The sequence below is a fragment of the Vicia villosa genome, unplaced genomic scaffold (genome assembly GCF_029867415.1).
Source record: "Vicia villosa cultivar HV-30 ecotype Madison, WI unplaced genomic scaffold, Vvil1.0 ctg.001936F_1_1, whole genome shotgun sequence".
Classification (NCBI taxonomy): domain Eukaryota; kingdom Viridiplantae; phylum Streptophyta; class Magnoliopsida; order Fabales; family Fabaceae; genus Vicia; species Vicia villosa.
In genome coordinates, this window is record NW_026705780.1 from 101,170 (window position 1) to 125,000 (window position 23,831).

The 23,831-nt window shown below is 35.2% G+C and overlaps 1 protein-coding gene across 1 annotated transcript; it reads right to left on the reverse strand.

The window, feature by feature from the left end:
* Positions 1 to 13,844: 13,844 nt before the first annotated feature.
* Positions 13,845 to 20,870, reverse strand: LOC131637171 (probable ATP-dependent DNA helicase CHR12). Its single transcript, XM_058907760.1, has 12 exons — positions 20,537 to 20,870; positions 20,290 to 20,449; positions 19,964 to 20,028; positions 19,320 to 19,511; positions 18,981 to 19,130; positions 18,192 to 18,587; positions 17,784 to 18,043; positions 17,443 to 17,661; positions 16,385 to 16,592; positions 16,155 to 16,308; positions 14,973 to 15,578; positions 13,845 to 14,742 (listed from the first exon to the last, which is right to left on the reverse strand). Exons 1-12 carry the CDS (start codon positions 20,663 to 20,665, stop codon positions 14,045 to 14,047), a joined length of 3,237 nt encoding a protein of 1,078 aa, XP_058763743.1. The 5' UTR covers positions 20,666 to 20,870; the 3' UTR covers positions 13,845 to 14,044.
* Between the last annotated feature and the right edge of the window lie 2,961 nt (positions 20,871 to 23,831).

Below are 23,831 nucleotides of genomic sequence, written 5' to 3' on the forward strand. Positions count from 1 at the left end.
TGTAGACCGGTTGACAAAATCTGCTCACTTTATTCCAATAAGAATGGATTATCCGATGGAGAAGTTGGCTCAGTTGTATGTTGAGAAGATAGTGAGTTTGCATGGTGTTCCAGCTAGTATTGTGTCGGATAGAGATCCGAGATTTACTTCTAAGTTTTGGGCAGGATTGCAGGAAGCCTTAGGTACTAAGTTGAGGTTGAGTTCTGCTTATCATCCGCAGACAGATGGACAGACGGAGAGAACGATTCAATCGTTAGAGGATTTGCTACGAGCTTGTGTATTAGAAAAAGGTGGTGCTTGGGATAGTTATTTACCTTTGGTTGAGTTTACCTACAACAATAGTTATCATTCGAGTATTGGTATGGCTCCGTTTGAAGCATTGTATGGTAGGAGATGTAGAACACCTTTGTGTTGGTACGAATCTGGAGAAAATACGGTGGTTGGACCGAAGATTGTGCAACAAACTACAGAAAAGATCAAGATGATTCAGGAAAAGATGAGAGCTTCTCAGAGTCGTCAGAAGAGTTACCATGACAAAAGAAGGAAGGATATTGAATTTAAGGAAGGAGATCATGTATTCATGCGAGTTACTCCGATGACTGGTATTGGGAGAGCCTTGAAGTCGAAGAAGTTAACTCCGCGTTTCATTGGTCCATTTCAGATTACTAAGAAGATTGGAAAGGTTGCTTATCAGGTTGCTTTACCGCCTACACTCGCTAATTTGCATGATGTATTCCATGTATCCCAGTTGAGGAAATACATTGCGGACCCGTCTCATGAGATTCAGGTAGATGATATACAGGTGCGAGATAATCTGACTGTAGAGACGTTACCTATGAGGATTGAAGATCGTAAAGTGAAGCAGTTGCGAGGTAAAGATATAGCAACGGTGAAAGTGGTTTGGGGAGGACCAGCCGTTGGAAATGTTACATGGGAGTTAGAGAGCCAGATGAAGGACTCTTACCCGGAACTTTTCGTCTAAGGTATGTTTTCGAGGACGAAAACTCTTTTAGTGGGGGAGAGTTGTAACACCCATAATTTCAGTTTATTAATTTAATTTGGATTTAAATTAAATAATTGGAATTTGAGAATTTAAATTGGATTTAATTGGAAAATGAGGGAGTAAGAGCTATTGGTCTTATGGTGTGGCGATAGTAAAAGAGGGGTGCTAATTAGTTAGGCCTTTTACTAAGTTGTGGTTAATTTATTTTATTTTTATTTTTCATAAAATAAGAAAAAGGAACCATTTGGGGAGAAAAGAAGAACACGTGAAAAGAGCAAGAGAAGAGAAAGAGGCAAGAACGTGAAACCGGAAGGAGAGCATTCAAGAAATTCATCGAGGTAAGGGGGGACTCTTCCTTTTAGTATCTCTTATATGATCTTAGGTAATAGGTAGATTGATGTATAGTTTGGTTCAATTCTATATTGGGATTGTTAGGTTAGAGTACTCTCATTTGGATTGAATTGATGATGATGGTGTGAACTATTTGGCTAATAATGATGTTTTATGGTGTATAATTGACTGTGTGATGATTATATGCCTGTATGTGATGTCTGGAATCGTTTTCGGGTGAAAAGGATGTGAAATCGCATAGTTTGAACGCAGACCCGTAATTCTGCAAAATCGTCAGGTCGCGCCGCGAACCTCTTTTTGCGCCGCGAACTGTTGGACAAAATTCCAAGAAGTTGTGATACGCTCAGGTCGCGCCGCGTCCATGTGTTGGCGCCGCGAAGGCGTGACTTTTTCTCGTTCCGCGCCGCGAACCTGGTTGGCGCCGCGTGCTGTTAGTGACGGAACATTTCTTTAAAAATGCGTAACTTTCAAACTGTATGTCCGTTTTTAGTGCCGTTTTGGGCGTTGTGCAAGTAATTAAATGTTTTATAGGAAGAATGATGAATGTAGGCAGTGGCCGACTTTATTTCTATAAAGCTTGATTTAATTACTTGATGAAAATTGACATTGTGTGCATATGAGATAGGTGTAACAATGTAATTGATGTGATGATGAATTGGTTGTGATTATTATTATGATTGTGATGAATGCATGACTATTTGAATGATGTTGAAAACATGTACATACTTATTTGGTGATGTGGTGATGATATGAGTTGTTCATCGTGATTCGGTGTGTTTTAAGTATGTTATATGTGTTTCATTCATTCATATGCATTGATGTTGGATCCCGGTGATGTTTGGATCGTTGGTGGACATATCTCCCATTGTGTGGAAATTGTGTCGGTGGGCCGTATCTCGATGAGGCGTAGATCGGTTAGGTGGATTGATTCCACGGTTTATTGGTACCACATGCATAGTGTCAGTTGTGTCATATGCATTCTGTCATAATATGATTGTATGGATTTCTGTAGTGTGTGTTGTAATCTATTATTGTGTGAATTAATAATGGATGTGAATCTGAATATGTATAATTGGGCGAACGGTATATTATGATGCTTGTTGCTTATGAATTGCATAATATTTACTAATTGAGAATGAGACTCACACTTATATGTTGTCATTTTCAGATTGAGGAGTAGCGGCATTAGTGCTTGGTGAGGATGACTCGTAGAGTTTATCCGTTTATGTTGGGTCGTGTCGGTCATGCTCTGATCTGTAACACTGGGGAACGATAGTTATAGAGTTTTTATGAAATTATCCATTTTATTTGGTGTTGAATTATGATTCCATTTGGTTGTATTTGATGATGTTTAGTATTCCGCTGTGATAAACATGATTATGTTTTGGTGAACCGTTTCCTAATGAAGCATGACTTTGACCTTAGTTGTTTTAATTATTTTGAATAATTGTGGCACCCTTGTGCATATGTTTTTACTCTGATTAATTATTAAAATTACCGCGGGGTTTAGAAGGGTGTTACAGTTTCTCCCACCTGTTTGGGTTTCACACTATCTGCATTTCATGGAGATAGTTTCTTACTAGTAATAGATGATATGGATAAGTGGAAGAGCTTTCAACTGTCGAAGGAAGAGGAGGAAGGGATTACGGTCGAGGCAGAGGAAGGATGTGAGGAGGAGATATTTTAGAGGATGCTAGCAGGGAAGTTGTGGTCCGACAATAGTTTCAACTCGAGAGCGTTCACGAGCACAATGATAAGCGCCTGGAGATTGAAGAAACTGGTGGAAGTACAAGAGCTTAACAAGAATTTGTCCTTATTCAAATTTGCGACGAAGAGATACCCCGAAGGGGTGTTGAGAAATGGTCCGTGGAGTTTTGACAGGAATATCCTGGTTTTGGCTCGTGTCTCAGGAGATGAGCAACCGTCATATCTAAACATGCATTTTGGATCCTTTTGGGTGAGAGTTTACGAACTATCACTCAAACTCAGATCGGAAGCCATGGCGATGAAGCTGGGAGGAATTCTAGGAGAGTTTGAAGAGATAGATCTTAAGGAGGCTCACCGCAACGGAAGATTTTTGCGACTAAAGGTAAAGGTTGGTCTTAAACAGTCTCTTAAACGTGGGACGGTTGTGACGTTCAAAGAAAAAAACTTAAGAGTCCACTTCAAGTATGAAATATTGCCAGCCTTCTGTTTCATCTATGGTCATATTGGACAGCAACTAAAAGATTGTGAATCAGTGGGTGACCTCAATGAAGAAGGTTTTGAGGATCTGAAAGAACAGGACTTGTCCTATGGCGCTTGGCTAAGGGCTTATCCTCTACCAAGGATGCATGAGGAAAGTCAGAGAAAAGGGTCAAATTCTAGTTCCTGCAGTAAAAGCCTTTTCAACATCTCATATGGACAAAGCAGATGTGAGACAAAGGAGAAGGAGAAGGAGGTCGAAGAAGGGGGAGTTGAACAAGGAGTGGGAAAAGGGAATATTTGTGATGGGAAGAAGGGAGAATCATCAAAAGGTGTCATACCCCAAAATTTGCCCTCCTCTTTTCAGCTCCAAATTCAAGCCCATGATTATGTGATTTTTATTATATTTTTAGTGAATTTTTATTCATTAAAAATACTAGTTAAATCAAATATTTGAAAGATATGGGAAAGATTTGGTTAAGTTTTGGTTTAAAATCAATATCAATCATCCAAATAGCCCATTTTTGATTCAATTTGCATGTTAAAAGAGTTTGGGAAGAAAAGATTGAGTTTTGGACAAATTTGAAAGAAAAAAAGAGTGTAAATCAATTTTCAATCAAATTCTAATCTCATAATTTAAGGAATTGATTCAAATGGTTAACCTAGAAATCTTCCATGATATATATACTAGGAATCCTAATGAGGAGGGGGGATTTTTCTGAACAGAATTCGGCCTCCAAGACCAATACAAAAAAACTTCAAAAGTGGGGAAGAAGAGTTTTTCGGATTTGAAGATAGAGGTCGATTAAGAGACTTTTGAAGATTCAGGGATAATTACTGAAGGTCTAGCAAGCTTCCCCGATCACGTCTGAAGCAGAAGGCGCCTGGAATCGTGTCCACCATTGTTACGGTTCATTGTTCCACCATTACTAGGGTTTGGAATTTCAAATTGGGTTCTTTTGATTTAGACAAAATTAGGCAGAACTGAGGGGATGGTGGTGTTCAGGGGAGTGATTCGGATCGATTAGGGGCTTCATAACGTATTTATATGGCGTTATTTTCGCATTCGAAATTTGCAGGGGGAGGGTCAAATGGAAACGACGATGAACAGTAAAAGAAGTGGGGAGGCGCCAATTTCGTTTGAACATTTTAATGATTATGTTTTTAATATATTACATTCAGTGATCGTTTTGTTATCAGCGAACGAATCAAGAGCAGGTGGTTAAGGCGTATCGTGGGTAATCCAAAAGACCTGGGTTCGACCCCCAGGTCATGCATATTTTCTTAACTTGTTTTGCTGTAACTAGCTCACGAATCCAGCGCTGCGCATCCCTTGAGGATTACCATGCATCTCCTATCCTGGCCTTCAGATCTCGGCCAGTGCTAATCCAACGCCCTGGGAGCGCAAGTGTACCATGGGGTTTCAAGGCCTTGCTGTATAGAATTACTACCCAGGTTTTCTTCATGTTTTTTTTTTATTTTATTTAAATTATTTAGATAAAATATTAACTAACATTGCTTAATATAATTAATTTATTTAATTTAGAGTAGAATATATAATTAGGATTAGGGATGTAATTATTAGGACTTTTCCGATTATTTTTCGACTATTCGATTTAATCTATTTTAATTTATAAAACAACAAAAACCCTAGAAAGGTTTATTCGTCCATTAGGGTTCGCCCAATCCCATTGGCCACTTGGCCGAAGTTTTTAGGATTTAATTTGTTACTCGTTCCGACTAAACCTATTGGTCACAATGATTAACAATCGATTAATTTAATTAATCAAATCCAATAATAAAAACATCAATTCTAACTTCCCCTTTAACGGATAAATGACGGATGAATATCTATTTCATCTCGTATTCGAATTAGTCGACTCTCTATGTCGTACTGATCAAATATCTGAATAAAGCAAAATATACAAAATTTAAAACACATTTCATTTGCTGCCCGCGACGATCAGATCTATTGGTCAGAGTAACCAGCAATACAATTTAATCCGTTAACTATAATGATCAAACCTATTGATCATCGCAACTAACGGTGACATATTAAATCAGGGTTGTACGCCCAAACATCCAAAACACACTAAACCACGATACCACAAAATTCATCCCTTCAAACACTGCGATGTTCACAACTACGATAAGGTAATTCAAAATACCTTCGAACTTCGCATTTCAAAACCACGATAGGCCATTCAAAAAGCCTTTAAAACAATTTCCAACCATATCAAATCAAATTTCAATTCTAAGGCGTACAACCCTGTGCCCGAACTACGTTGACTCTGATTCTCCCTAAGGAGATACGTAGGCACTTGGATAACCAAGGCGAGTCCCCTTCCCTAAAATCTCAATTCACTCCAATCTCACTTTTCGCCCTTCTCATTTCCTTAGCTATTAAACCTGAATATTTAGCCATAAAACTGTACCTTAGATTCAAAGCCATAGGAAAGGGTTGAGGGTGCCTAACACCTTCCCTCGACCTGATTATAATAATCTTACCCCGATCTCTAAACTGCGTAGGGTTTCCTATTCGCCCTTCAGAATAGGTGGCGACTCTAAAAACTTAATTTTTAGGGCAGGTTGCTACAAAAGGGAATGCGGTTGTGGCGGTAAATGGGAAAACATATTAGAAATTGAAGCAATGGCAGAATCCTTGGGGGCTATCCATATTTCAAATGTTGGGAAAGAAGGCAAGGCTGCGAAGAGGGTGGATGCAGGGGAACGAAAGAAGTGGACTAGGAAAACGGGTGTTAGGAAAAATAACGCTGCTCTGAGTAAGAAAGTAGAGGTCGAAATGGGTAAGAGGAATTTAGTCTATGTTATGATTATTGATGGAATTGTTGAGGGGGAGGGAGTGGAGAGAAAAAATTGAAGGCTATAGAGACTCCAATCGTGCAAGTTTCACATGGATCGGAGGTGGTGTTGGAAGACCAACACCGCATAGAACAATGAGAATCCTAAGCTGGAACTATAGGGGGTTAGGGAGTCCCCGTGCAGTTCGAGCCTTGTTAAGGCTCTTTAGAGTTGAAAATCCCGACTTGGTGTTCATTATGGAAACTCGGCTAAAGAAGGGGGAGGTAGAAAACATTAGATTCATGAGTCGTTTCAAAGGGTGTTTTGCAGTAGATTATAGAGGTATTGGGAGGGAGAGGGATGGTGGTTTGTTGGTGCTGTGAAATGAAGAAATTTCTTTGGATATCTCATCCTACTCTCTGAACCATATAGGAGGAAGGGTGAAGGATGGGGTTGACAGTCCGGAGTGGTGTTTTAACAGAATTTACGGATACCCAAAGGAAAATAACAAGAGACTTACTTGGCTCTTCATTCAAGAGCTTATTATCAGGGGAGGAAATAAGACTTTATGCTTCGGGGATCTCAATGATGTGATTATGGAGAACGAAAAGAGTGGGGGAATGCAAGAATGGCAAACCAACTTTCTGAAGGATGACAAATGTTGGATGTGTGTGGCCTTATTGATCTGGGCTTTAAGGGCTATAAATACACATGCAAAAATGGGAGAAAAGGGATGGAGAATATCCAATGTCGGTTTGGATATGATCACGCAGAAATTAGAATCGAGTTAGGTGTGGATTGGGGAGAAAAAAGAAGGAATAAACAACATATATGTAGATTTGAAGAGGTGTGGGGAAGTGATCCGAAGTGTGAAGCCTTGGTGAGAGAGCTTTGGGGTGCTCATGGTGGGACGACTGTTAGCAAGCTGGCTGGTATGCAATGTTTGGGTGATCACTTTAAAGAGTGCATAATTGGGAATGAGAGCAAGGAGCTGAAGCGTATAGCGAATGAGCTGAAGCGTACCGTGTACCTTCGGGTATTACTGTGGAGGATTGGCTTTTGAGCATCGTGTGTTGTTCCGATATTTTGAGTATACAACTCCTGGAATTCTGCTGCATAAAATTTGGACTGCTCGCAATGAATTAGTGTTCAAGAATAGGAAGTTGCGGCCGGAGGTGTTATCTTCGGAGGTACTGTGATTGAACCTATTGCGGCGGACTGCCGAGAGTTGCTAAAGAGTTTTAGTTTATCCTCTATTATGTTTATTAGTAGAAACTGTAATATTGATGCCCATAACTTAGTAAGTTGGGGTAAACATATTGGGTCTAGAACCTGGCTAGGGGGTGTCCCCGCTGGTGACCCCGTTGCGTCTGTATCGGTTTCGTCTCTTTTATGAAATATCTTTCACATAAAAAAATATTGAAGAGAGAATTAGGGGTGCCCAATCCAATACAAAAGAGAAGGAAAAGCATAAATTACAATAGAAACTATTCCAATCCGACTCGAAACAGCCAATCAGCCAGATAAACCTTCCAATCTTCCTATAGTATCTCTAACTTACTACTATTACAAAAACCCAACCAGATTCACAAGAGAGATATAATGCAGAGATATCACTAATGGAATATCTAAAAATTTACCTTTGAATTTATTGCAAAAAGGATGCCTCTAACAGAGTATAATAGGGAACACAATGAAAAACAAAGATGACAAACAAGAAGAACAACAAGGATTGGTTATAACTGTTATTCTTTACTTTCTCTTTGAAACGAGATTACAAGTGTTACAAGAATAACAAATAACCCTCTCAACCTAAATTGGATTTACAGTATGCAATGATGAGAGACTAGTATGTTATTTATAATAAACCTAACATACTAAACTAATTGGCTTTTTCACAAATACACATTATAAGCCAACTTAGGGTACAAGTTAACTTAAACAATTGAACATGACATACAGACCCAATTCGAAATACTAACAACTCTAGCATTTCGACACTCACATACTAGAACACACTTCGACTATAGTATATAGGTCTTCGACACATTTTCTATCAAAACAGGAAGCTACTCTTCGACCCACTAGAGTTTGATCCAATTCTCACAATATATATAATCTTTAATTTGTAGTTTTTTTAACAATAAATTTTTAATACTTTTTATTAATTTATATAATATATTACATTAAACCTAGTATTTAATGCATTTTTATATATTATTTAAAGTAAATTATAATTTGTTATTTGGATATTAAAAATAAATTAAAATAAGTCATATTAAATTTATTTGTAAAATAAGTGTATTATGCGGAAATCAAAACATAAATATATTATTCTGCTACTTATATTAATCACTAAACAAAAATTAAAAACACAATTTTTTAAATATAACTCTTAATTAAATTAAATAACATATTTTATTGTATGTTTTTAAAGTACAATTGACTCTTCTTCTTTCAATACAAATTTAGTGAAACGAATATTCTATACATTTGCCTTGAAAATATACTAATTTGACTTGAAAACAAAATAAAAACGAGTGGTTAAATACACAATTATACATACTTATGTGGATATAGTTAAAATTTATCATGTTATTAATGTATGACAGACAGGTGATATATTTTTTAGCTAATCTACATAAGACAACTCAAGTGGGTAAAGTTACCCAACAATTTTAGTTGGGTATTGAAGTCTCCCCCCTTGAAATAATGCTATCCAAAATGAAATGGACTCAATTATGTCAAATCACACTTGGGTACTTGTCGATCTTCCTAAGGGATCTAGGCCTATTGTATAGTGTTTAGAGAAAAAAGTATCATAGTGATGGTACATTAAACACCTACAAGTCTACATTAGTTGAAAAGGGTTTAGACAAAAGGAAAGTGTCGATTATTTCGACACATGCACCAGTAGCAAGGACGACGACAATTAGAGTATTGTTTGCATTAGCTTCTCTAAATGACTTTATAGTTCATTAAATGATTTTTAAAACAACATTTATAAATGGTATGTTTTCTGAAAATGAACAAAAGATATGCAAACTTGTCAAATCCTTATATGGTTTAAAATAGGCACCAAAACAATGGCATCAAAAATTTGACTCCATCATACTTTTAAATGGATTTACTCCATATTCTTGCGATAAGTGTCTATACAAAAAGGTGCGTGGAAACATTATAATATTTCTTTGTGTATATATTGATGACATGTTAATCATTATCAACATAATGAATGAAATTTTAGAAACAAAGAGGTTTTTAACTTTCACATTCAAGATGAAAGATTTTGAACTAGTTGACACAATTTTAGGAATCAAAGAAAAATAAAATTGTAGGGGTTATGAAATTAGTCAAACACACTATATTGACAGCATGTTGGATAAGTTCAAACATCTAAACTTTAAGGGAGTAAACACTTCATTCGGTCCTAATGTCAAACTTCAAAAGAACAATCAAAGAGTTGTGGCTCAATTGGAATATGCAAGTGCAATTAGATATCTGATGTATTTAAAGCAATGCGTCAGATCTGACATAGAATTTGCAGTTAGTAAGACGAGTAGATTTACTGGAAATCCAAATAGTAAACATTGGAAGACCATCAATAGGATTTTTGGTTTTTTTAAATAAATATTTTTAGCCTTTATTATGATAGGTTTCGTGTCATACTAGAAGGATATACCAATGCAAGTTAGATATTGAATATTAGTGATCATAAATATTGAACTGGGTGGATATTTACACATTAGATGAAGGTGATATTTTTTAGAAGAAACATGCATTACTTAGAGGTGTGCAAAAAAATAGTTTATGAGAATCAATTTTAAAAATACAGTGCATTCATTTTTAAAAATCCAATTTGTGTTTGAAGAAAACTAAAAATCGGGATCCATTTTTCCACGAAAACTAAAAACTAGGATCCATTTTCCAAACCCGTAAAACCATAACTTTAATGAATAATGAATATTACAGTGTCTTAATTGGATGTCATTTCATTCTTACAAAAGATTTGACATATTCACGGCGCGTTGTGTGTTCTCTCATTCAAGGTCATACAGTTAAAAAAAGAGAATTTTTTACTAGATCCTGTATCTCTCATGCACCTTTGAATTGACAAAATTACTCCAGTGCTTCCGTAGACGTACCTCCAGAAGTAAATTTTTTTTTGGTTTAACGTTGTTTTGTTCCGTAAATGCACATACGGAAGCCTTCGTAGAAGCATCTACGGAAGTATTTGATGTTATAATTCGCACCAAACTCTTCTCCTCCCCATTCTTCACTTTTCTCTTATTCAACTCTCAAACTCTCTCAATCTCAAAAATCAAACTTCCCCGAAGCTTGTTTTCTTTCTCTCGAGTTCAGCCGATAACGTCGACATCAATTATTAACACATACCATCAAGTTCAAAACTCAATATAATCGATAAGTTTTTGACTTTTTGAAGTATTTTAGAGTATTTGTAATATAGAGTTAGGATTGGATTTTTAGGTGTAGTTAGAATTCGATTTGTAGTATAGAGTTTTAGATACAATATAGAGACAATATAGGTATTGTTTGATGGGTTAAAATGACGATCAAGCCACCAAAATGGAGTTTTTAACCCTCTGCAACAGTGAATCGACCCATTATAAGGTTTTGAGGTTTCAGATACTTCCGTAGATGCATCTACGGAAGAGATGAGCGTTAGGTTATTCCGTATCTAATTGTATCTAATTTGACTTTATTTGTATTACGCACACATTATAGCCGACCCGCCAGACCCCATTATCACTAGGAGGATTGCACAACATGCATCAACAGCAAAACATAAGTTCCATATTCAAACAAAATAAGGCCTAAAAAATGCTTAGCCAACATCAACGGTAAAACATAACTTCCTTGACGTTATCCAAGATAACTGAACTCTCCCGGAGCATAGTCGACCAACATTACCATGTGTTGTATGATGCAATTAGATTCAGTGCAGATCAACTACAAAGTTTTACTAATAACCTATGTTAAACGTAATTTAAAACAACTAAAACTTTGTAGCTGTTCTGCACTGAATCTATTTTCATCATACAACACATGGTGATGTGTTGGTCGACTATGCTCCGGGTAAATTATCTTGGATAACGTCAAGGAAGTTATGTTTTACTGTTGATGTTGGTTAGGCTTTTTAGGGGACCTTATTTTGTTTGAATATGAATTAGAACTACTAGTCTCATCGGTCTCAGTTAGACACACTTTTGACGTCTGTAGTTTTATTAGATTAATGTAATTTTATTTTTATTATGTTTGACACTATTTGGAAGATTTATAAGATGTTTTCTTTTTGTGTACTATATATATTATTACATTTACATTACACTATTTTGACAGAAATTGAAAGTTTTAAAAATAGAAAAATCATGATTATTAACTATTTCAAGCAAATTAATACACCATTAAAAGCAGAATTTCACCACGAGCTCGATTCACCATTAGAAGTAGAATACACCATTAAATGCTTCTGTAGGTACATCTCCGGAATACTTTTTTAACACATTCCGTAGATGTACCTATGGAAGAATTACTGAACTGAAATTCATTGTATTTTCCCACCGTTTACTATATTTTTTACGCTTCCGTAGATGCATCTACGAAAAAAACTATTTTTAAAAAAAAAAGTGTTTTCGGATGTACATCTACGGAAGCAGGAGATATAAATAAAAATTCACCAGGTAAATGAGAGAATCATGGGATGCATTGAGAAATCCTCTAAAAAAACGTAACTATTCCTACGTTATATTTCTCTTGTATAATATTTTTATTTAATTTAATTAAATTAAATATATTTTTAATTTCTAAATAATATTTGGACTCAAATTTTTGTTTTATTTTAAAAAATCAACTTGGTTTTTAAATTTTTTTTTTTGTATTTTGATTCTTTATATTATAACCATGTAGCACCGACACTTCAGAAAAATGTGTGTCAGTAGGGGTGTGCATGGGTCGGTTTGGGTTGAATTTAGCCAAAACCATAACCCGACTTGTACATGGTATACTGGTTTGGGTAAGGTAAAATAATCACCCACATTATCATTGGGCTGGTTTGGGTAAAACCACAAATTTGTGGGTAGGATTGGGTTGGATAGTGGGTTACCCAATTTTTTTTTCTTATATAGTTATTAATGATATGTCACATTTTTTTTAATAAATAGTTTAAGATACTACTGCTTTTTTTTAAAATATCAAATGTCTAAATGTACAATGAAATTTATTATAAACATATATTTGTAAAAACCAAAGTTACATTACAGTAAAATCTAGAATTGCATAAAATACTTGCAACTTGCTAGAATTAGCATCAAAATAATCAAAGTGTGGCATCCTAAAGAAAGTTAAAATCATTCCTTACTAAATAAAAGATGTTCAAAAGGTTGAAATTGAAGCGAGTAAAATTAAAAACATCAAAGTCATCACTTGTCAAATTACAAAAAAAGAGAAAAAATAGTCACTCAATAACTCATGCGTTTTGTGGGTTGGGTGTGAGTTTACCCATAACCCAATTATTTTGAATGGGTTTTCATTTTTTGTAAACCGTATTCACCCAATAACCCGACCCAACCCACTTTTTTAGGTCGGTTTAGGTGGGTTTTAATGGGTTTGTTGGGTTTACCCAACCAGTGTCAGTATCGAACATGTGCACTGACATTTGTGATTACATTTTATTTATTTATTTTTTTCAAATTATTATTGATCTCGTTGTATCAGTTTTGGAGTCTTTTTAACGTGTTCGTGCTTCATAGTATTATAAACATTAAATAGTTCAATTTTTAATGTTTGTAATTTAAGAGACTAGATTGTCAAATATTAATAAAATGTCAAATTTTTGTAAATTTTTAAGAGGTCAAAATATCTAAAAAGAACAAATAATTTTTTTTAAATCATATCAATTGTTAGAATATTATTATATAGATGAAACAAAGTCAATAACTTCAACCAAAAAAAAACATTTTTTTAATAATTATTTCAGTTAACAATTATTTAATTTATAAAAAAAATACAATAAAATGCGAAACAAAGTATTTCCTGAAGATAATTGTTTGTGCAATAAGAAGAAATGGGACATGCCATATAACAATATTAAGCTAGTCTAGAAATTCTATTAATAAAATAAGTTACGGTTTACTTGCAAACCAATTTTGATTAAAAAAAACTGGTTTGAATCAGTTTTGAACCAAATTGAAACCATTTTACATTCTTAAACTTTTTTATTAAAAATGGTTTGGCTTTTAAATTAAAACCAATCAAATGGATCGGTTCTTGTAATTTGGTAGCCATGCACACCCCTTGCATTACTCATTCAACCATGGTATCAATGTTTGTGCCTCATGCTTTCGCTGGTCAAGAACCTGAGTGATTGAGGAATTTTTTTTGAAAATTTCATTGGCTAAAGACAATGTCTCAAAAGTGTTGATACAACTGATAGCCAACACCCTAGCTAGAGAATTCAGTGAAGTGTATAGAAATGACAGGAAAATAAGCATAAAATGATTGATTTCACATTAATGGCTATAGTTACAACTGCCAAAAGGAACTTTCTGTTATCGCCATTTGTGGATAGTACAATCTACTAATAACTCTTGACAAACTCCAAGAATTAAAAGCAGAACCTGTTTCAACTGTTTGGGGAAAATTTCTGGCATCATTGATTAATTCAAAGTTTCAAACACATAAGTTTTAGCTTGATCTTCTTCCATTTGCATTCTGCCCTTTGGTATCAGATACCGAACCCTGGCTAAGATAGCTTGACCTTTTCTTTCTGTGAACATTCCAAGAAAATACATGCTCCTTCAAACCACTTCCTCCAACGTCCACCTTTTCATGTTTATGAGAACTAATTTCTTCATGTTTTAGTCTCTTACAGGCAGGGGTCGCATTGAAAGTATCTTCACTTGATCTCTCATTTTCAACGGTGTTGCTTAACTCTAACAACCTTTCTTCTGCCGCAGTGTCATCACTCGTTTGTGTATGGCTGTCAGCAGGGAGGTGGTTTCTTCTTTTTCCTTTGGCTGAAAGCCTGGATATATCTTGTCCATTTTCCACAGCCTTCATCCATTGAAGATCGCTTAACGTATCTGCATATACCACTTCTTTTCTTTTCCGCTTTCCGGTAATACCACTGCTGTCAAAAGCTTTGACCTTATCATCCTTATTTACTGCAGAATATACCCAATCTGGAAGTTCATGCTCTGTCATGAGACGAGATCTGTAATTCTCCTTTTGTCTTCTATCTTCGTCCATTCTCTCAAACAGCCAAAATTCCTCATCGGATCGGGCTGCAAGGCGGTTAATCTCTCTCTCACTTGGCACGTCTGTTCCAAGTGAGCTACTACCTCTACGCATAATCTCCTCCAACATTTCTCTCCTGTCCTGAGCTGCACAAATAAAAATACCATATATTAATTAATTTTTTAATAGTTTATTTTCAGCGAGATCTAGGAAGCAAAACACGGGAGATTGAAATGGCGGAAGGGTATGTTCAAAGTTGAACACAAACATCTTTTCTAATGCTCAAAATCAGATAGGGATTCAAATGCAATTAGGAATTCAATATTCATCTCCACAACCTTATTATTCAAACATTGCTCAGAGTATGAGAACAAACCTGTTGATGTTGTGTTGAAAAGGCCTGCCTGGATGACTTTGGCATCAATCCCCATCTTTTGTTTAGCACGTTCTAAAATCACCTCTTCAACTGATCCCACACTAACTAACACAAAAACTCTAACTTCCTTTTTTTGTCCAATGCGATGGGCTCGATCTTCAGCTTGTTGATCCATTTGTGGGTTCCAATCACTGTCAAAGATTATAACTGTATCTGCTGTTTGCAAGTTTAAACCAAGTCCTCCGGCACGAGTGCTCAAGAGAAACATAAAGTATGGAGAGTCGGGAGCATTGAATTTCTTTAGAAGGGAACCTCTTTCCTCAGTTTTTGTTGAGCCGTCAAGTCTAAGAAATTTATAATCATGAAGTTGAAGATAAACTTCAAGAATGTCCATGAGACGAGTCATTTGTGAGAAAAGGAGGACTCTATGTCCAGCTCTACGAAGTTTTGGAAGCAAGCGGTCAAGAAGTTCAAATTTCCCTGATGCTCTGACAATCTCCTCCTTACGATTATATATATCATAGTTTCCCACAAAGAGGTAGGGATGGTTACAACACTTCCTGAGTTGCATTGTCAAGTTCTGTAGACTCTTTGATTTTCCACAACCTGCAGATTATTCTCTATTTAGTAAAGAGTTTGTAACTGAAGTTCTCAAGAAATCAGTTAAGCATACAAGGATGTATAAGCCAACATTACAGAGGCGGGTTTTTTTTGGGGGGTGGGGGGGCAGTGAACTTTTTCTGTGGATGAAAGTAAGGTAAAATTAGAAATTAAATTTTTATCGAACAAAAGAATCTTATTCAACCAAATTATCACAATGTTATAGCTAGTAAAATGTTGAAAAATACCAGGAAAAAATTTCCCTCCCGAAAGACGGAAGGAAATCTGTTCCAAACATAGAACATATCAATAACATTAATATCCAACTGAATGGGAAAAAATTGATTTACTTTCTAAAGATGGGAGAACTGATATACTTCTATACAACTAGAGTAAGGTTTTTTTAGTTTTGAGAACTAAGACCAACTAACAATGGGGTGGGAGGGGAATAGACAAATATCTTTGGCAGATGTAGGCCAATATTAAAATAAAAAGTAGTCAGGTTAAACATATGTTTGTGAATTAAAGTTTAAGAGAAAAGTGTGTATTATGGGATAACCGGGAGGCGTTTGAGATACAAACCATTGTCTAACCCAACTCTGCCTACGTCAGTCACTTGTTGATAATATACTTTCTGCCAGGCTGACATGTCACATTTCAGTATGACCTGAGATTTCCCCGGAAGAAACTTTTCTACCTCAGCCTTTTTCCTTCTCAGTATGAAGGGCCTTATGACCTATAAAAGAGGGAATTCTTTCAATTAGAAAGACATTGATAAGAGCAAGAGAATAAGAAACAAGAGAGAAACTCACCTGATGCAGACGGCGAATAATCAATAACTGTTCTTCATCTGTTAAGGATACATCAACTCGATCTGCAAAGGGGGCATTAAACCAGTCCTCGAAATTCTGAACCGAATTGAAAATGCTTGGGAGGAGAAAATTGAGCAGGGACCACAATTCCTGCAGGCTGTTCTGAATTGGGGTACCGGTCAACAGAAGTCTTCGCTCAATGTGATAGCTGCATAAAAGAAAATTTTGAATCAGACGATTTTCAAAAACAAAATTGCCAAACTCTAATGCATTTATATTAATGGAAGTTAGTATAATCTAATGAAAATTATAAGAAAAACAGAAATTCAGCAAGAGATATTATTGAATGTAAACAGCATTAGACGGAATACAGTAGTGATGTAGCAGACCCAAAAAATAATTCTGAGTGAAATTCTAATAAGAGAGTTAGGTAACAACACTTAAGTTTTGACTAACCAACTTATCCAAAAACACAGGCTGAATAACCATCCTATATGCCATGGTCTCAAAGTTTAGTTTTAGGGTGGGTTGAGGTTGTAGTGAGCCTAAACAACCCATGCATGTCCCTTTAACAGGGACAAGATTAGGGGATTAAATCAAACTTCAGTATATGATGTACAAATTTTGGAGGGACAATGGAGGAAGGTCTCAAAAAAGTGAGCTTGGTCTCAGAGGGTCTGAAAAAAGATCTAAAAACAAAGAGATGGTCCAAAGAGAGATAATGAAGGCCTCAAGAAAAAGATCTAAAAACAAAGAGATGGTCCAAAGAGAGATAATGAAGGCCTCAAGAAAAAGATTGTAAAACAGAGAGAAGATGGAGAGAATGACATAAATGTCAAAGAAATGAAGGGGATCCTGCCTCTATTCATTTCTTTGCTCAAGAGGGAAGGAAATTTTGGGTGGCCCCACATCGACTTTTATCACCATTATATTTCCTCTTTAAATATACCCAAACAAACATATTGTCAGGGTCCTCAGGGAAGTGAACATAAACATTAGTATAACAGCAATACTAACAAACATAATTAAAATTACCATAACACCAATGCTGGCCATACCTAGAGTCCAGGGTTCTTGCTAGAGCACACTCATGATTTTTCAATCGATGCCCTTCATCAACAATCAAGTATTTCCAATAGATTTTCTTCAGAAATGCTTTATCTCTCATTATAAGATCATAATGTGTTATCAGAACATGAAATTTTCCCTCCCTTGAGAGCTCTTCCCTTATTGCTTTTCTCTCATCCATCCGTCCATCGTATAGAACAGCTGTAATGCTGAGCCACAGCGAAAATGAATAAGTGATTAGAAGGTGAATATAATATGCGGAATCCATTACCTTCTCCCAACCAAGAGAACAGGTTAGGAAATAATTTTTCAATATCTAACCTGGACATACCTAGGAGCCCATGTTGAGAACTCGCTGACCCAATTTGGCAGAACAGCCTTTGGAGCCACAATCAAAAAAGGGCCAGTCACACCCTTGTATTCCAAAAGATAAGCTATCAATGAAATGGTTTGTATTGTCTTTCCAAGCCCCATTTCATCAGCCAAAATTCCATTTAAGTTGTTATTAAACAAAGAAAGCATCCACTGGAGCCCTTCTATCTGGTATGGTCTTAATTCTCCACCTTGAAGAGTAGATGGTTGCTCAGTTACCTATAAACAATTACAATGTACTACAAGTTAGTTAGAATTACAACAAGCTACCCTAACCCCTATTCTAATTAGAATTCCAGTGCAGCACAATTTTCAAGTATTTCTAGTGTATGAAAGAATGGTAATAAAGTTAATCACTTAATCCTACCTTTTCTTGAATGGAATGTATGGCAGAATTGTATTGCCGCTGGCCTTCAAGTAAATCACTACTGTCATCATTATGATCAGAATCCATTAAATCCACATCTTCATCAAGAGGCGATTCCTTAGAAATTCCATCCTTCAAAGTATCTGACTGTGGTAAACAAGCCTCTGAATTTTCCAAGGGTTCAATACCATTTGATTGTTTGGAGTCTCTTTGACGCTGAACCGCTGCTCCCAAATTTACAAGCAGTTTATTTGTTTCTTCGAGAAGCAAAGTTAATCTTTCATTCTTACTCTCTTTCACCATTCTCATGTAAGCTTCCTGATCATCAGCCTTTAAAGCTTGGAATCTCAACTTCTCTGCCCGAGTTGCCCGTTGTCTTTGCTTTCCATGCCATGCCTGCAATATTATTTATGAGAATTCGTAATCCACATCAAGCCATCCAACGTTACTTAAATTATCTTTCAACTTAAAAGAATGGGCAAATTTGACATTTAAAATAACATAAATCTTTAATGTTTACTAAAGAAAGACAGTAACAAATTCAAAAACATGTTTAACATAGCAACATATTTTGAAAATCAATGAAGTTTTTGTTCTTGTATATCCTATATTATGGAATGCACATGCACACTCTGAACAAACTCCTGGCGATATATCTAATTATCGTAAGAGTAGTTCGCAAAATTACTTTGTAATAGGCCAAAGTTGTACAGCAAGTGTACATTTTAGTTTCCCATATAAACATACATGTTTTCAAACAAATGAAAGATATATGAAGAAATAGATGACCTGGACAGCATCATTCCTCTGTTTTCTTCTCTTCAATGAACTTTGGATTTGTAACTGGAACTCACGGACAGCATTGAGTATTTCTGCAAAAAATCTTCTTGTTCTGGTCTCTGTTTGACTTTTTGCTTGCTCTTCTAATCTAGATAGTCTCTGCGATTGAAGTTCTATATGAGATAAAAATTATAAACAAATTTCATTTCATGCTCATTAACTCCTTGGATCAACGAAGCAAAGCCTCATCGTCGATATATGCAAACCATAACCGATAATATCATAACAGGAAAACTGATTTAAACCAAACGGGGAAGAGGGGCATTGATCAGTGAAATAAAAAATCACCTCCGTGTCCCGCTTCTTCCTTATTTGATCATCAGCAGCATCAATGGCAAATGGATCTCCAACACCATAAGGAGGACGCCGCAACCGCATCATGCCCCAGTCAAATAATTGTTTGTCGGGATATGCACATTTAACATTAAGCGAATACTCAGAGCTCACTTCCATCCTAACCTTCCCCTGCAACTCCGCCAGCTGTCAAAACAAAAGTCATTGCCAACAAGGACATGTTTCTTGTCATTCCTCAGTTTTAATTTGGCCCACAAGCAGGCAGACACGAATATAAAAATTAATAGTTTCATCAGCAGAAACCGTTCTTCGCAATATACCAAAACCTACAAATTAAATAATATTTATATGCATACGACAAGCATGGGAAAATTAAATGCCTTACTATAAAAAAAATTACTTTTAACCAATTTAGTGCACAATGTCATAGCATTCATCATTTCATATGTGACCATTTTTTCACCACATTGTAATAGAATTTCAACGAGAAAACAAAAGCTATAAATTGTAGCTTCATAGTCAGCATGCCTTAACAATTCACCCAACTACAGGCAAAACAAACATATACACTTAAACAAATATAAACAACACTCGCCAAAATGCTAAACATTTAAGAAAGATTCTCAAATCAATCTCACCTTTAGTCCATAAAGCTCGAGCAAGCACCTCGTCTGTAGGTCATCTCCCAACCTGGAAGGCAATCCTGCTCAAAAACAGTAATCAACAACACTACTAAGAAAGAATCATTCCCAATCAATTAACAATAATGACAAAATAATCTTCAGGCTGAAAACTTAGGTTACATAACCTCATCAGAGTATAAGAAAACCAGATACACAAATTATAATTATAATGACAAGCTGTGCGTCATTAGCATAAATTATCATTATAATTATAATTATATTATAATAATACTGAAATTGAAAACACAAGGTAGTTTATTATAGTTAAAGTGTTAGTTAACCTTCAAGCTGAGTTAAGCGGTGCTGAATCCGAGTTAACGAACGAATTTTAATTGCTTTGTTTAATTTGGAACTAGAATCGCAATTAGGTCGTTGTTTGGACAGTGCATCTTGAAGCTCAGTCAGTAAATCTTCGTCTTGTGTAGAATTGTTCCCATCATCCTGAAGAACAAACAAAATAAGCAAAAATGCGTGAGAAAATCGTGAAGAATCCAGAAAAAATCGGAGAATTCGGAGTGGTGCATATACCGAGGAGTTGAGAGGTGAGGGTTTAGGTTCAGATCCATAACAGATAGAAGAAACGGTGTTGAAGAGTTCAGGCGGAAGAGGAAGATTTCGAGATACGTAGTTCAGTGCGCCAATCAATGCTTGCTCCATAGCTTCTTCTTCTTCTTCGTATAATGGCGTTACCGTTGTTTGTTCATTGCATGCAAAGTTTGAACTAATCTGAGTCGAACTCTCGAGTTTTAGTGAGTCGCAACTCGGAATTAACAATGCAAATAAAAAAAATTACTAGAATCTATATCGCGATATCAAACCAGAAATTTGTTTTCGCTGCTCTCTCTCTATATATATCTGGTGCGGAGTTTCGTTCATAAGGGTAACCCGAACTCGCTTCTTAATATATCACTTTAAAGACGTTTATGCCCTTTTAGTAGTTGCGTCAAAAATAATACTAATAATACTAAAATGAATTACATTTCACAAATTGTTATTAGTTTAATTTTCATTTTAATGTTTGAAATTTCAAGGTCAAGCAATTTCTTCTCTCAAATTTGATTTCTTAAATTAAAGAATATTGGTAATGAAATTTAACACTCTTGTTTTTATTTTTATTTTTACACCTGAGAAAAGGAAAAGAAAAAAGTTTCACTAGCATCAATTAGTACGAGAATGATGATTTTAACAGAAGATTTTGCAAAAGACCGGTACATCGCATCATTACTAGCTTATAAGAATTGAGGGAATATAAAAATTGTGCAAATTATGGGGATATTAAACTTATGAGTCATATCATGAAGTTATGGAAAAGAGTGCTTGAACGGAAATTAAGAAAAGAGACTTAAGTCACTGAGAATTAATGTTGTTTTATCGAATGGACCAACAAGACTTACACTTAATTTTTATTGACTTGAAGAATATGTATGATAAAGGGCCTATAGAGATTTTGTGAAAAGCCTTAGAGAAGAAATGCGTTAGAATTGCATATATTTGAGTTATCCAAGATATGTATAAAGGGAATCGACTAGTGTGCGAACATAGGATGGAGAGACAGACGATTTCTCCATTACAATAGGTTCGCATCTAGGTTCAACCCTAAGCCCCTACCTTTTAGGATCGAGATGCACGCTTTTGCAGATGATATTGTCCTACTTGGATAGTCAAAGGAGGGGTGCAGTTACCGTGCATAGATAAAAATTTATGCACCATGCATATATTATTATGGACCCTTGGATCATTGGATCAAATTCTAGACATCAATTGTTATTACTCAATACTCAATACTCACCACTCAATACTCAATACTCAATACTAGATTAAAAACATGATCCAATGGCTTATGTAGGCTTATGCATGGTGCATAAGTAAAATCCTTATGCATATTAGCCAAAGCCGTCAAAGGAGGATTTAAATGAGAGGTTGGAGATTTTGAAATGAGATTTTGAAATGCATGATTTTTGCCTAAGATGGAGTATATGGAATTTAAATGAGATTTTGAAAAAATATGTGTTTCTAACATAGAGGTGAAATTTGGAGACTATATCATTTCTCAAGTCACACGGTTTAATTATTTTGGATCCATAATATAAAATGATGGAAAAATAGAAGGAAATATAACCATCGAATTCAATTTGGATGGATGAAATACATGAAGGCTTCAAGGATTTTATGTGCCGCTAAGCTACCACTCAAGCTAAGGGAAATTTTTATTGGACCGCAGTAAGATCTACGGTGTTGTACGAGACAGAATGTTGGGCGGTTAAGAATCAACACGAGAATAAAATAAGTGAAGCAAAGATGAGGATGTTTCATTGGATGAGTTATAAGACTAGACAAGATGAAGTTAGAAATGAAACTATTAGCGAAGGTGTTTGGTAGCACTATAGTAGAGAATATGATGAAAAATACACTTAGGTGGTATGGGCATGTAGAAAGAAGACTTGTAGATTTTGTGGTAAGGAGAGCAAGTCAAACAACTAGAGGAAGAGGAAGATCTAGAAATATTATAAGAGAAGTTATTAAGAAAGATCTTGAGATTAACAAATTGGATAGAAGCATGGTCATGGATACAACAATATGGAGAAACTTGATTCATGTAGTCGATTTCATTTAGTGGGATAAAACTTGATTGTTGTTTTATAACCATAGTAATAAAAATTAGACAGGACTGGCCGGTTCGATCGATTGGACCGGAAATTAGAATCCAATCTGTTTGTTTGGACCTTAAAACTAGGATACAGAAGAATTGGGATTTAAAGAAAAACCGATGAAAAACCGGTTAAAACAAAAAAATAGCGGTTTAGACTATTTCTAAGGTTGAACCGGATTTTGCTTTTAATTTATAAAAATATGATAAAAGAGTTTGGTTTTGAATCAAAATGTTGTTTGATTTAATTTCCTTCTTTAGTCACTCTAGTACACATTACTATAGAAAATTCAAAGAAAAATATTTTCAATTCCTTTGTTGTTCTCTATTCATTTGATGAATGAAGTAGATTTTGTATGACAAATTAACAGTAGATAATAGAGAGATGCAATAAAATACAATGAAACGCATAACATATTAGAGGAGGAAATGACAAGGCAATCTTGTGAACATACCATTGATAAAGTCATTAAATTATTATTATTATTATTATTATTATTATTATTATTATTATTATTATTATTATTATTATTAAGAGTCTTATCGGACAACATATGATCTAAACATGTCTTTATAAGTGGAAGAAATCTCCACTCTACAATCCAGTTTTGTAGGGTTGGGCTAGATCCAACCATATTTCTTAACATGGAATCAAAATCGAGTTTAAGGTTTGGTGGACCATCTACTATCAGATTTCCGCTATCGGGCCATCCACCATTTATTTCCATGCTTCAACTGACCAGTCATGGGCGTGATGAGGTGTTAAGAGTCCAGACAATATATAACATGAACATGTCATTATAAGTGGGACATTCCTCACCCTACAACTCGATTTTAAAGAGTTGAGTTCGATCCAACCACATTTCTTAATTATTATTGTTGTTATTATTATTATTTTATTAAAATAAAAGTTATGGGCCTACTTATTAAAAATATAAATGGCTATAGAAAATTAAAAGAAAAACTATTAACGATTAATTATTATGAAATCATACTAAATTATAATCCTAGAAGTTCTTCCCACCAAAAATTCCCGCCAAAACTTTTAATAAATAAATAAATTAAATAAAAAATTAATTAATTAAATAAATTAAAAACTCCCACTACTTCAAAAATATTTATTACTATTAATAAAAATTATTTTTCTTCCACTAACCCACTAACTCTTATATTCAT

What these genes read in the sequence shown, in the direction of transcription:
- LOC131637171 (XM_058907760.1), bottom strand. Translation starts at nt 20,665, where the DNA reads ATGGAGCAAGCATTGATTGGCGCACTGAACTACGTATCTCGAAATCTT. An exon ending in TCGAGCTTTATGGACTAAAG is followed by an intron (nt 19,512 to 19,963) that starts GTGAGATTGATT and finishes TTGTTTTGACAG; the next exon opens with CTGGCGGAGTTGCAGGGGAA. An exon ending in TTTCAACACAACATCAACAG is followed by an intron (nt 14,743 to 14,972) that starts GTTTGTTCTCAT and finishes TTATTTGTGCAG; the next exon opens with CTCAGGACAGGAGAGAAATG.